Raw genomic sequence first — 14,176 nt, forward strand, 5'->3', positions numbered from 1 at the left:
GCTGGAGAACCCATGTGGAGGTGGAAAAAGAGGGACAAGGCAGGAGATGAGGGAAAAAAAGAGAAAAGGGAATCAAAGCCCAAAGATCTTTTTTCCCTGCACCTCTCTGTGTGCTGCTCGCTGTGGTGGAAGCAGGGTGAGACCCTGCCAGGGGAGGAGGGAGGCAGAAATGTGGGGGAGAAACCTGTGAGCAGAGGGAACTGCAGGAAGCACAGCCGTGGTGCAGACAGGAGAGCTCTTGACAGAGAGAAATGGCAGGAGAGCGAGGGAGCAGCACAGAAGGCAGAAAGTATTTAAAAAAAAAAAAAGAGCGATAAGGAAGAAAAAGGGAGAGAGTAAAATATTGGCTCTGAAGCTGAGATAAGAGAGAGAGGGCAGTTAGTGAGAGAAGGAGTAAAATTAAGTGTGATAAGGCCTGATAGAAGAAGGGGAAGGCAGCAAGCCCAGGCAGAGAGCCAGGGGGCTGTGGGGAGAGAGCACAGGGGTTGTGGGCAGAGCTGGGGGGCTGTGGGCAGGGCAGAGGGGCTGTGGGCAGAGCTGGGGGGCTGTGGGGAGAGAGCTGGGGGGCTGTGGGCAGAGCAGAGGGGCTGTGGGCAGAGCTGGGGGCTGTGGGCAGAGCTGGGGGGCTGTGGGCAGAGCTGGGGGGCTGTGGGGAGAGAGCTGGGGGGCTGTGGAGAGAGAGCACAGGGGCTGTGGGGAGAGAGCAGAGGGGCTGTGGGGAGAGAGCAGAGGGGCTGTGGGCAGAGCAGAGGGGCTGTGGGCAGAGCTGGGGGGCTGTGGGCAGAGCTGGGGGGCTGTGGGCAGAGCAGAGGGGCTGTGGGGAGAGAGCCAGGGGGCTGTGGGGAGAGAGCACAGGGGCTGTGGGCAGAGCTGGGGGGCTGTGGGGAGAGCTGGGGGGCTGTGGGCAGGGCAGAGGGGCTGTGGGCCCAGGAAGGTGGAGGGCCAGCCTGACCCCTCTTCTCTGAGCACCCTTACCCCTGTAGATGCTCTGGTGATCCATGGAGAGGAGCAGAGCGGGCACAGGGATTGCTGGGGAGGGTCAGGGAGTGGGTGGGTGTAAATGTGGCCTGCAGGGTGCTCATAGCCCTGCTCCTGCCTTGGAGGCAGAGGGGAGAGCTGCCACCTGCCAGGCACCTGCCAGGCATGGGCCCTGCAGTGGGGGAACACATGGAGCCAGGGTGGGTGATGCTCACAGGGTGGAAGGGCTGTGTAAGCACTCATCTCCTCCCTGCTGTGTCCCCACACACCCTGCCTGTCACCAGGATCCCCATGGCACTCCCAGTCTAGGAAGCAGAGGAGGTAAGGCACGTTTGCCCTCCGTGCCCTAAGCACAACTCCCTGGGTTTTTTCGTTACCTCTTTTAAGCTGTTTTATAAAGTGCATTGTATTTATTGTGATTCAGAAGAAGCAAGTGGAAACTGCTGTCTGCCTCTCACACATGGGCCACGGTTCCCTGAAGAGCAGTGCTGGAATCCAGCCTCTGCTTTCTCACCCCTGATTAAACTGCAATAGAAACAGACTGTAAATTTCAGCAAAGGAGAGAAAGAGAGTCTATTCTTTGGGTTTGGTTTTTTTCCTCGTTTTTACCAGCTATGAAAATGGCTGAGCTTAGTTGCTGGCCACTCTGAGATGCTTTTCTTCTGCTCCATCCATCTGCTTCAATCACATGGTGACTGGAAAAAAAATTATCTAGTTCACAAAGCATCGAAGATTAAAAAATCAGTGTGGGTAACAAAGTGTGTGGCAGTGCCACAGAGCATCAGGCATACTCACTAATGAGGGATTCGAGCTGCAGCTTGGGATTTAAGGCAGCAGCGTGGCCTCCCCCAGGAGGGTACAGCAGAGGTGATGGGGCTGGGGACAGGTGTGGGGTTCTGTGACAGGGCTGGGCTGGGAAAATTCCTGAGATGTTCTATGGAAAAGAAATCATTTGCTCTCTTCTTTTATTTTTTTTTTATTAAACCTTTTTTGACAGTGAAAGACTTGGTTCCCCCATTTGATTGCTGGGGCTCTGTAATGTATTGCAAATTCCTCATTGGACTTGGTTATTAGTATTTTTTAAAATCTATGTGTGTTGAATTAACTCTTTTCATTACAGCACTAAAAGTGATCACTGGAGCCAATTAAGAGCTCTTTTGGATGGCCAGTGCCTGTAACTGTCCAGGGTCATGGAGACCCCCCTTCCACCTCTCTGCTGAGCCACTGGTTGAGTTTGTGTCAGTCCTGACAACCAGGCTCAGACTGAGCTTTCTGTGCCTAAAGTTCTTTTTCGCTTGGCTCCACTTGGCTTGGCATCATCCTCCAAGGGCTGAAGTCCTTGTGCATCCCTGCCTGTCCCAGGGGAGTGCTGCTCTGAGCCCCTGGAGCAGGATCTGCAGTCTCTGGAGCCTGCCTTCAGCTTCAGCCCTAGGTTGCTGTTGGCAGTTTTATGTTTAGCTTGCTGGAAATATTGGGAGGAGAAGCTCATGAAGAGTGTTTTGCTTTGGCTCTTTTAAAAAGCAAAACAAAGCAAAGGCTTTTAAAAAATGTATTGGTTTCAAAGTTACAAAGGAAGGATGTGTTAGAGATGAGGAAAGAACAAATCAAAGCTTCTGAAACTTGCTGTGGAGAAAGAAACATAAAATGTTTTGTTTGAAGATGAACAGAAAGCTGCTATCAGCAAAAACTCCCCCTCCCCGCAGCACAGATGCTTCAGGTTGGTTCCTCAAGGATGGCACAGTCTGAAAGAAAAGCAAATCCATTCTTTCCCCTCTTGGGGCCCCAGGTTCCTGGCACTTACATTTTACCATCTTGTAGTGCCTTTGATCCCTGGAGACTCCTTAGGTGCCTTACAAATCAAGAATGAAAATCTGGGCTCTGCCTAAGAGGTGTCACTGAGGCTGGGTGGGCCAGGGGGGTCAGTGTGGTGGCACCCTCTTGGTGGCAGCTGGAAAGGTTGGGAAGCACCTCCTGATTCAGTAAGGATGATAAAACCTTCAGTGCCCATATTGACACCATTTGCAGGGATGTTCTGTGTTTTGTTCTTGTGGAGATGAGATGGTCCTTAAGGTCTCTTTCAACCCAACCCATGCCATGGTTCTGTGAGGCAACACAGCCCTTCCAGACCTGATGCAAGTCCCAGAGCAAAGGCAGGATGTTGCTGTGACAGAGCCCATGGTGATGGGCTCACTGCTGCCTGGCAGGGGCAGTGTGTCACAGCCTGTGCCCATCCTCTGCCTCAGCCTATGCCTGTGTCTATAACCTGTGGAATTCTATTTTCAGACAAGGTCTCCTGTGAGCCTGGAAGCTGAATTCCCTTGGATGTGCTTGAGGGTGCTTGAGACTGACTGCCAGTCATCAGGTCCTGAGCTACAGGCAGGTGGGGAGCAGTGCTGGAGCTGCTCCAGGCACTGGTTGCTGGAGGCACCCAAGTGGGTGCTGCCAATGGATGTGTCCCATCCCTGCCCATGGGCACAGCTGTGCAGGGCACAGGAGCCAGCTTGTCCCCTATAGGAGAGGACACACCCTGGTACTGCTGCAAAGGCTGGCAGAAGATCCTCTCCCCATGTAAGAAGCAGGAGGATCCCCAGCCCTGCCCAGGCAAAGCCTGGCCCCCCTGGCTCCTCGCCTGGAGGCCACAGGCAGGGCCAGCCCTGCAATGGGGCTCTGCATCCTCCTCCCTCACAGAGGGCAGGAAAGCACAGCCCTGCTCCATGCTGCTTATGGACACCCGTGTCACAGCCCTGCTCCACAGGCTTTGGGGATGGCCAGGGGAACTGACTATAAAAACCAGGAAAAATAGTCCTGCCTTGGTGCCACACTGGGCACTGCACTGTGGGAGGTGCCTTTGGTGTCAGCAGGAGACTCGCCCTGGCCTGGGGCTGCTCTTGGCAAGGCATCTGGGGAGTGCCTCTGAGGCAAGAAAGCAAGCACTTGCCAGGTACAGAACTGGACAGATCAAGAAGTCAAAATTTTTCATTCCAACTATCTATAGGAAATAGGGTTTTTTTATTATTTCAAGTTTTCATAAAAATCCATAATTATTGAAATCAAAGTTACAGAAGAAAGTTCGTAACTTTTTTATTGATTTTATTTCTTTTTTCTTTCTTTTTCCCACCCTCCCCCGTTGTTTTTCCCCTCTCAGAGTTATATCTGACACCAGAGTCCATCAGACAAAGTCCTTACAAACACAGGAGTCCTGAAGACATCGGCTGAATGTTTTCCTGGTATAAAGAAGAGGAGGAGGAGGTGGTGACAGTGCGGGCGCAGTGGGTTTGGACAGGGGCAGAGGGCACGGTGGAAGGAGAGAGGTCGGTATGTTTGTAGCAATGTTTGTTAATTATTTTTTATTTGTTCATTTGTTCATTTTTTTTAAAAAAACAAAACAAAACAACACCATTATTATTTGCAAATTGTCGCCTGGTTAAATCATTTTCATATTAAACTTGCGCGGCGCGTCGGCAGAGCTGATGCCCGCGTCGGACTTCCGTGGCACGTACTCGATTTCAATGTTGTGCTTGGTGTTGCCTTTCCCGCGGCTCCAGAGGAAGAGGAGCACCAGACAGAAGAGCACGACGCCCAGGAAGGAGATGAAGCCCATGGTGGTGGCGATGATGAGAGTCTTGATGTCAAAGGGGAAAGGCACGGTGGCGCGCGTGCTGTTGGCATCGCTCTCGTTGGGCTGGTTGGAGATGAACGCGAAGGTCTTGTTGGGCTGGTGGGGCCAGTCTGGGGAGTAGCTGCGCACGTGCAGGTGGGCCAGCATGGTGTCGTTGCCACCCGCGTTGCTGGCGATGCATAGGTAGGTGCCATTGTCCTGGATCTGGGCGTAGCGCACCTCCAGCGTGCCGTCAGGGAAGACAGTGAGCCGCCCGTTGGTTTTGGTAGAGATGAGGTGCTTCCGGGGAGACAGCCACATGATGGTGGGCGGCGGGTCCCCATCTGCCCGGCAGACAAAGTGCACCGTGTGGCCTTCGTCCACAAAGATCTGCTGAGGTTTGCGGTCCCGTATTCGTGCTCGGCGGCAGGTGAAGTAGTTGGGCAGGAGGACGTCGGGGAAGTCCTTGAACTCCTTGCCCTGGACGAACTCGGGGGTGGAGCAGGTGGGCTGCTGCTTGTTGAAGTTCAACCTCCATCGCCGCCGGAAAACCCAGAGCAGCCGGCAGTCACAGGCTAAGGGGTTGTTGTCGAGGATGAGCGTCTCCAGGTTGCCCACCGAATGGAAAGCTGACTCCTCCAGGGTGGTCAGCAGGTTCCCTGACACGTTCAGGATGCGCAGGTAATTGAGGCCGCGGAAGGCGAAGGGCTCGACCGTGGTGAGCTGCCCTCCCACCAGCTGGATCTCCTGGAGCCTGAGCAGGTCATGGAGCATTGAGCCCTCGATGGTGACGATGGGGTTGTAGGACAGGTTCAGGAACCGGAGGTAAACCAAGTGCCTCACCGACACGTACGGGATGGACGTCAGGTTGCAGTGGGTGATGGACAAGGAGGTCAGGTTCAACCCATAGAGGCAGTTGGATGTCATGGTATCCAGGTAGGGCCAGTGTGAGATCTCGAGGACCTTGAGCCGGTACAGCCTCTTGAATGAGTAATCCCGGATGGTGTTGATGTTCAGGTGGCGCAGCCGCAGCACGATCAAGCCGTGAAGGTGAGACAGGGCCTCCGTGGGGATGGAGGTCAGGTTGCATTTCTCCAGGGTCAGCTGCTCCAGGCTGTTGAGGCCACTGAAGGCCCGGTGGGAGATGTAGACGAGGTCGTTGTCACCCACCTCCAAAGACTTCAGGTTGTACAAGTCCTGGAACATGTAATCTAGGAGGATCACAATTTTATTCTCACTAATGTCTAGCTTGGTAAGGTTGCTGAGTCCAGTAAACACCCCCAAAGGGATCAGCTTGAGTCTGTTACTCCTGAGCCCCAGCGTCCTGAGGTTGAAGAGGTTGTTGAAAGCCCCAGGTTCAATGGCACTGATAATGTTCTCATTTAGCTCCAGCTCCTCCAGGTGAGGGTAGTTGGCAAATTCATCCTGGTTGAGCGTCTTGATGCGGTTCTTGCCCAAGTCCAGCAGCCTGGTCTCGGTGGGGATCCCCTCTGGCACGACCATGAATCGCTTGCGGTGGCACAGGACGGCGCGCTCCTGGGCAGAGCACTCGCAGCGCGGCGGGCAGCCCGTGGCGGAGCCGGACAGGATGGATCCCAGCATCAGCAGGAGGATCGGCTGCCAGCAGGCCAGGATTGGGCTGCGCATACTCGCCTCCCCAGCTACCATCCTATCTCTCACCTGCAGGTAACAGCGGGAGAAAGAGCAAGGGGCACGTGAGCAAACAACGGGCACGGCCAAGGCAAAAGCTCTGGTGTCCTGCCAGAGGTGATGGGAAGGCAAAAGGCACCATCCATGCACAGCAGAGGGTCTCATTTTCCAGCTGAAATGCAGCCCTTTGGCTTCAAGACCCTCTCTTCTCCCCCTTCCCTGACTTTCCACTTGATGGTTGAACGTGCACAGACTCTTGAGTGGAAGGCCTTGAGGAATCTGTGTCATACAGCTTCCTCTGCTTCTTAAAAAAATAATTTAATACGAAACACATCTATCTACATCCTATTTTAAGCTCTTGAAATTATTCCGTTCCCTGTAGATGGAGCTTGAATATAAAGGCTGCTTGGCAAACAGAGGAGCTGAGCAGAGGATGGAGCATCTGGGGGAGCCCCACTTGGGGCAAGCAACACTGAGAGCTCCAGCTCCCTCCTTCTGTGCTCCCCCATGCCCCAGCTGCTCTCAGTGTGTCCCCAAGGCAAGTTCCTTGCCTCCCACCATGCCAGCCTGCAAAGGCAGACCCAAACCATTTTCCAGAAACAGCAACTGGGCAGACACTGCCTACAAGAGCAAGCTGTAGCCTCAAGTCAGGTCCAGGGGGGCTCTGGATAATGAGGGAGCTGCCTGGTGTCAGCTGGGAATCACCCAGCCTCCTGCTGATGTCCCTGGGGAGGGCTGGGAGACCTCCCTGGGGGCTCATGGTCTGGCTTGTGCCCCAGCCCAGAGCCGTCCTGGCCCGGCAGAAGCGGATGCTCCTTGTCACGCTGCCTTTGTTGCATTTATTTCCTTCTTCAGGCTGTTATGAGGAATCAAATCATATCAATATTGCATATTAGATCTCCAGCTACTCCAGCCCTTGTTTATATCTATTGTTATGTTACTCTCTGCACTACTCCCACTAATGCTATTTATGGCTATCACCAAACACACCCAATCCATTACTTCCATTGGCTCTGTTTGTATCCATCACTGTATATCCTGTCCATTACTTTCCCTGCTCCAGCACTATTTATGGGGCTGGTACACGTTCTGCACATTCCTGCCATTGCATCTGCTCATATTCATCATTTCATACAGATATATGACCCAAGGATCACTTTTGTTCCCAAAAAATTATTCAAAATTTCTTTGTAAGATACAAGGATGGGAGATGATGAACTGGCCATAAAAATGTCCACCAGCACCATCTTGGAAACCACCAGCCTCAGCACAGCCAGTGATGGGCCTGGAGTGCCCCCAGAGGAACCCTCTGTGGTTTCCTCCCATTTCACTGTCCCCTTCCACCCCCCCACCCTCCCCTTTCCCTGCTTCCTCTGCAGTGGGGCTGCTCAATGGGGATCATGCTGAACACATCACCCCACAGTGAAGGGGTGCAGGGATGGGAGCTGGTCCTGCCAAGCTCCCCTGGCCGTGATGCTGAGCTCCTTCCTGCTGGCCCTGGGCCAGCATGTCCCAGTCCAGTGGAAACATTTCCAGTGGGAGTGCCTGGGCCCCAGCCAGGCTGCAAACAGCCATTTGCTGGGTATTTACAATCCATCATCTCCCATGTCATCACCTCCCTGATGCTGGGCAGCAGCACAGATACAAGGGGGTTGCTGCTCCCACTGCCATACTGCTGGGGTGGGGTTGGGACTGGGGCCGGTGCCCTGGAGCCAGGCTGGCCCCCTGGTTGGCATGGCCCAGGTTGCACATGGATTTGTTCCCCAGGCTCCTGCTGCAGCCCTGGCTGGGGCTGGGCTGCCAGTGGGTGCCCATGGCCAGGAGCCTCTTGGGCACTGCCCTCCCACCACAGGCTCGTTCCTGAGCGCTGGCTCGCCTGCAGCCTTTTTTCTCAGAAACCAATTCCTGCTCCTCAAAGCCGTGCTGAGAAAGCCATCAAAGACAGCAAAACACGGCATGCAAAACAAAATACAGTCTGAGGGGCTTAATTATAGCAGGACTGAAAACACTCAGCTCATTAAGAGTGCCAGGCACCAGCCTTGTTTGTGTGCCGGGCCAAAAGCTCCGCTCTGCCTGCATGTGCTGCTCTGTTCTGGTCCCTGCTGGCCATGGGGAGGAGGCAGAGCTGAATCCTGCAGACCAACTTCCCCCAGGCTCAATCCTGCCTCTCCAGCAGCAGGAAGGGAATTGCACCTCCAAAGCACCTTGTCCTGTGCTGTCATCCCCAGCGCAGCCTCGGCAGAGCCAGAGCTGTGAGGTATCAGTGAGTAAAAAATCAGCAAAGAGGCCAGAGATGAATGAAGCAGAATCTGTGTGGTGTTACCGACGAGCACAGCCCAGAATTAAAGTCTAGACACACCTCACATGTTATTAGTTCTCAGCTAAATTTAAATCCGTGATAAATACAATCCCTGACAAAAACATCCGTAATCTTAATAACCAGAGCCACAGAAGAGCTTTGGGAGAAAGACAATAAATAAGCTGGAAAATTCTGAGCTAAGATGAGCTTTAAATCACTTCTGGCTCCCATTTACCTCTGCCTGATTCGGAGAGAAATAGTTGTGCCTCAAGGTGATGTGGATATTAAGAGATGCCCTTCTAAAAACGACTCAAACTGTGATTTTTGTGTCAGCTGTGGGCGAACAATGCATGCATGGCTTTACAGCCACTGCACAACTGCTACCTGCAGGAAGGGCTTTCCACAAAGCCCTCCCAGATTTACTCTGAGGAAGACCCTGAAACATGCCCAAGCTCCCCTCCAGGTGCCAGCCAAGGCCCAGCAGGAGCTGCCAGGCAGGAGCAGAGGATGGGGCCATGGCTGTGATGCACAGCCCAGCCCTTGGCATGAGCGTGGTTCTCCTTCCTCAACCACAAAAAAAGAATGGACAAAAAAAGCAGCAGCTGCCAGGCTCACTGCCTTTAGGTGACAGCAAACCCAGTGCAAGCCAAAGCAAAACTCATGCTCAGAGCCATGGCAGCCACTGACCCCTGTCCTCACCACCTGCTGCCCAGGGCTGAGGGCTCTCAGTACAGTCCCTTCCCGCAGGAACGTCCCAGCCTCAGCCCAAGAGGCGCAGATGGAGGCACCAGAGCTCTGCCTTGGTGCTAAATACAGCAGGGCCTGCCCAGTGTCTGTGCCTGGCCTCACTGCTGGGAGGGAAGATGCCATTCTGGGCTGTGCCTGGAAAGGCAGCCTGGGGCCAGACTGAAGCGCTGACGTGCGTGGGGTTTGCTCTGCTGTGACAGGCACACGCTGCCCTGGTGTGGGAGGAACAGCCCCAGAAAGCCAAACTTGGTGATGACCCAAAAGGGAGCCCAGGTTCTGCCCCTGAGTGCGCTCCTGAGGATGCCCCAAGGGGTGGTGCAGCCACCTGGCCATGCCCACCACTGTCACCGCTGTCCCTGGGCTGTCCCCTGCTCCCACCCCACCGAGCAGGGAGCGATCTGCTGTGCTGACAGGGAGCGAGCAGGAGGCAAAAACCCCGAGTCAGCTCTAAGCCCACCTGGCAGCCATAAATTACAGGGCTGGAGATGTTCACCCTTGAACCAGATGCTTCTGAGAGCATCGAGCCACAACAGGCAATTTAGGACAAAGCGAGCCATACCCCAGCAGGGAGGGGGGCCCACGGTGCTCTGGGGGCACCATCCCCACCCTGTCCCTGCAGGAGCCAACCTGCTGCTCCCAGCTGTGCACAGCTGGACAGTGCTGGGCATCCTCACTGGGCTGCAGTGGGGGGGTGACTTCAGCCATGGGTTCACCCCATCTCTGCCATGATGGCTTCATACAAAGCCAGTGAGACACAGCTCCCCGAGTCCATGCTCCTGTCTCCTCTAAGCTGCTCCAGCTAAATCAAATTTTATTGAACTTCACTACATTTTAGAGACAAAGACTTCAGGTTTACAAATAAATATTTAACAACCTTTCCTGCTGGTAGAGGAGTTTCTTACCCAGACCCCGGGTTCTACACTGTTTCTGTAGCTATCTGCAAAGCAGCAAAACAAAGGGAGCAGCTTTAATTTGCCAAACACGTTTGTGCCCATTTCCTCCTCTCATCATTTCCCCTGTGTCCAGTGTGCATTTGTGGGCCCTTTTGCTTTGTCTCTCCCTCCTCTCCACCCTATCTGCTCCCTCCTCCTCCTCCTCTTTTCCCACCCAGTCCCAGAGTGCAGGCATTGGCAGTAACTGCCCTTCTCCCCCCTGCTCAAGGATGGGCAGCAATGGGTGGTAGCATCAGGCAAAGGAAGTAGTTTCTCTTCTGGAACCACCATGCTTCACATGGGGAAGAAGAAATCAAAGAGGGAAAGCATAAAGTGATTCCTGAGTGCTGTCAGGGCTGGCTGGTGGGCACAGCCAGGGTGGCACAGCACTGGCCTGGGCAATGGAGACCTGCCACCACACTCCTCTGGACCTTCATTCATGGATATGCTGCTAACAAAGGGTCAGAGGGCTGCACTGTGTCCTGGCCTGGCCCCAAAATCATCCAGGAGCAACACAGGAGGGTGAAAGAATGGGGGAGAAATGGGCAGGAGATGAGAAGGACCCCTCAGGGTGGTGGGGACACACGAGCAAGTTGTGCAAATTAAGCAAATGAGCCAAGGCAGGTCAGCCAGAGGAGAGCCCACCCCCAGCCCAGCACCCCCAGCTGCCAGGGTCACTGCTCCCCTTCCCCAGGAAGGCACAGCTCTCCAGCTGGGAGCTCTTGCTCAGCCTCCTGGAGTATCTGCTTTCAGCAGCTCCGAGGTGGGAGCCTGGAATAGGTGTGAGGCAACCTGATCTGCTCTGGCAGCTGCTCTGGAGCTGTAAAAGAGCACGAAGAAGAATTGAAGATGCAAATCCCCTTCCGGCACTGACACCGCCCGGCTGGCACCAGATTTTGGTCATGGCTGGCCCATGGAAGCGCCCTGCAAAGACATTTCCTCATGGAAACAGGCTCTGCCACCCAAAATGGGGTGTCCCCAGCACTGCAGTCAGTCAGGAAAGCACCAAGTCAGAGAGCAAGAAGAGCAGAAAAAACGGAGATGCCCAGGGGAGGAGAAGAGCTCTAACATGGGCTGAGGGGCTGGAATGCTGGTAAGGGAGGCTTTGGCCCAGCTGCCTACTGGTTTAAACCTGGGCTGTGGATCTACCTGACCCCATGCAGGGACAGCTATGCACAGAGAGGGACAGCCAGGAGTGGCCCAGAGCCAACCTGGAGAGTGGCTTTCATTTTCAGGCAGGTTACTGGAGCAGGACAACGGGAAGGAGATCCTGGTTGTCTCTGCAGGATGCCGAAGCTCAGAGCAGTTTTTGCTGAGGCTGTTTCTTGCTGTGATCACATCTGTGCAGGAGCTCCTCACCCTCCTCCTACCTGTGCTCCTTCATTTTGAGCATCTTTTCTCTCTCTGGCTGCACATGCCTCAGCACCCCATCAGCAGAGAAAACATCCTGACAAGGGATCAATAAGTAATTGCAAAGGCAGCTGTGGATGTCAGGGGCTGTAAAGCCCTGAGCCAGCACAAGATAAACAAGGGGGGTGAGGGTGCTGTGCAGAGTGGGGCTGGGGCTCAGGACCAGCCATGCTCCCCTGCTCATGGGCAGGGGTAGCCAGGACATGGACTGGTCACTGCTGCCACAGCCACTGCCTGAACTGGTGGCTCTGTGCTTCCCAGGTCAGGTGAGCCTGGAGAAGGCTCATTTTTTATTACTTATGTGAGCCAAAGAGCAGGGGAGTTGTGTTTGCCAAGGGAATGGCTCCCAAGGGCTGGCTGGAGACTACTAAGGCTGGAGGCTGGTGGGCACTGGGAAGGACATGCACCATTTTGAATGGACATTCTCCTTCTTCTTCCTTCTTTCCTTTTGGCAAATTTCCTTGGGATTGCTACCTCTGTGGATATGGGCTGGGTCACCAGGATGTTTTAAGTGCTCACTGAAGGCAGGCAGCTCACCTTGCACTCTGATCAGTGGGCACTGTGACAGGAGGCTCCAGTGTAGCATGAGGGTCTCCTTAGACGGTTCTTTTTCCCTGCCAGAAAGCTGAGGAAGCTGGGAAAGGGGGATGTAAAAACCCCAGGCTCTTCTCAGGGCAATGGAAACACTTGCCCTGAAGAGGTGAAAGAAAGTCCAAGGAGTGTTCCTGCTGGGAGAGCGCCAGGGTCACAATGACATTGCAAAGGCATCCCCTGCCACGTGCCCATGGCCCAGATGCCTTCTGTGCTTCCTTGAGCTTCCCTGAGCCTCCCTGCATGGGGTGGCAGGGCTGGGCTGGGGCTGGAGGATGGGCACAGCCCTCCCTCCCAGCACAGGGCCCCAGAGCTGCTGAATCAGCCAGAGCCCAGCTGCACAGAGCCTGAGCTGGACCCGTGTGCAGGGCAGGACAGCACCTGACATGGCAGAAAAGCAGCTGAACAAAGTCACCCCACTGCCAGAGCGCCTCTCAGCCCCGCCAGGAGCACATGGCATCACTGTGTGGGCTTGCCTTGAGGGCTGGGCTGGGGACAGGGGCTCCCTGCTCCCCCAGAGCCAGGCTCCAGCCTGGGCCACGGGCAGTGCCCCAGCAGTGAGGAGGACACAGCTCTGCCAGGCTGAGACACGGCTCCTGGCCACCCACAAACCACACCTGGGGGCAGGAAAGATGAGCTGCTCCCTCCTATTGCTCCCTGCCTGGGAACACCCAATCCCCCTCCAGCTACCAAAGGCATCCTATGGCTCCACAGCTGCCTAGAGCTCTGCTCAGTGCCCACAGGAGGGCTGGGGCACCAGCAGCTCCAGCAGCACAAACCCAGGGCTAGCAGGCAGGGCTGGGGGAGCCCCAGCAGTGCCTCCTGCCCTCATTTACCCAGGGCTGCCTCAGCACAGCAAATGCCAAACCAGCCCAACACCCTGGTCCCAAGGGCCATAGAGAACAGCTCTGAGGCTTTGGGATGTGAGCCCCTCTAAATGCCACCACTCCAAGCCACTGTGTCCCTACTGCATCCCTGACACTGCTCAAAGGTTGAAAACCCAGATCAAAGTCCCAAAGGCTGGGGAACAGCAGCTGCAGGGACCAGTCATATTCCTTACATTTAATTTAAGCTAAGACTGTACTTACAGCATCACTTTGGTTCCTAGGGTGCATCCCTTGAATTCCCCTACAACCAGCACAGGATACCAAAAAAAAGTACAAGGGCTGCTCCTTTCCTCTGGAAACCTTTGGGATAGTGGCAAGAGAACTTCAAAGGACATAGGACATAAAGTAGTCAGCTTTGCTGACCTCAGGGAAACCTGCTGATTTACCCCCCTTTAGGACTAGCCCTGGTATTTTTATACTGCTGCCTAAAATAAGTGGCCTGGGAAGCCTTTGGGAGAAGCCAAGTGCAGCCCAGCCCAGCAGAGCCGGCTCTGGGATCAGCCACCAGTGAGACAAGGGTCAAGGGACTGTGTGTGCCCTGCTGCCAGGGCTCCCATGAGCACGGGTGGCACCAGCAGAGCTGTCCTTGCTGCACACCCCCAGGGACACGGGGCAGAGCAGGGGGCAGGAGCACGGCTGTGCTTCAAGGCACTGTGAGAGATGGAAGCCCCAGTTCACTCCATCCACCTCATTTCCCAACTCCTTCCCGCAAGCCACATCTCTCTCTCTCTCTCCCCCTCCCATTTATTATTAAGTTTTGTTCACATAATCACAAATTTGGTGCCGCAGGAAATTCCAGAGAGAGAAGTGGAGAAAAAAGGGAGGCAAAGAAAGCCTGAGCAATAGCAAGTGCAGAGGGAAGATTCCTCTTCCCAGCCTGGTTTTCTCTGGGCTGGTTTTACATGTATAATTCCTTTTTCTTTCTCCCTCTCTCACTTGTTTGATTTTTGCATTATTTATGGCTTGTCTTCAGGGCCTGTATTTGCTGTTATTGTTTCATTCAACAATAAAATGGATTAGATAAAAACAAACTGTGCTGAGCCACGGCTGAGCCTGCCCGTCCTGCCTCCAGCTGAACCCACAC

At 54.5% G+C, this 14,176-nt stretch overlaps 1 protein-coding gene across 3 annotated transcripts in view; it reads right to left on the reverse strand.

Annotated features, from left to right (window-relative positions):
- Nucleotides 1-3,968: 3,968 nt before the first annotated feature.
- Nucleotides 3,969-14,176, reverse strand: part of LINGO1 (leucine rich repeat and Ig domain containing 1) — a 158,586-nt gene continuing 148,378 nt past the window's right edge. For all 3 annotated transcript variants that reach the window (XM_071441800.1, XM_071441801.1, XM_071441799.1), the window contains one exon: nucleotides 3,969-6,256. In XM_071441800.1, coding sequence (XP_071297901.1) covers nucleotides 4,403-6,244 — 1,842 coding nt within the window. In that variant the 5' untranslated portion in view covers nucleotides 6,245-6,256 and the 3' untranslated portion in view covers nucleotides 3,969-4,402. The remainder of the gene's footprint in view (nucleotides 6,257-14,176) is intronic.

The sequence above is a fragment of the Agelaius tricolor genome, unplaced genomic scaffold (genome assembly GCF_023055355.1).
Source record: "Agelaius tricolor isolate 1412-34295 unplaced genomic scaffold, bAgeTri1.0.p SCAF_16, whole genome shotgun sequence".
NCBI classification, from domain to species: Eukaryota; Metazoa; Chordata; class Aves; order Passeriformes; family Icteridae; genus Agelaius; species Agelaius tricolor.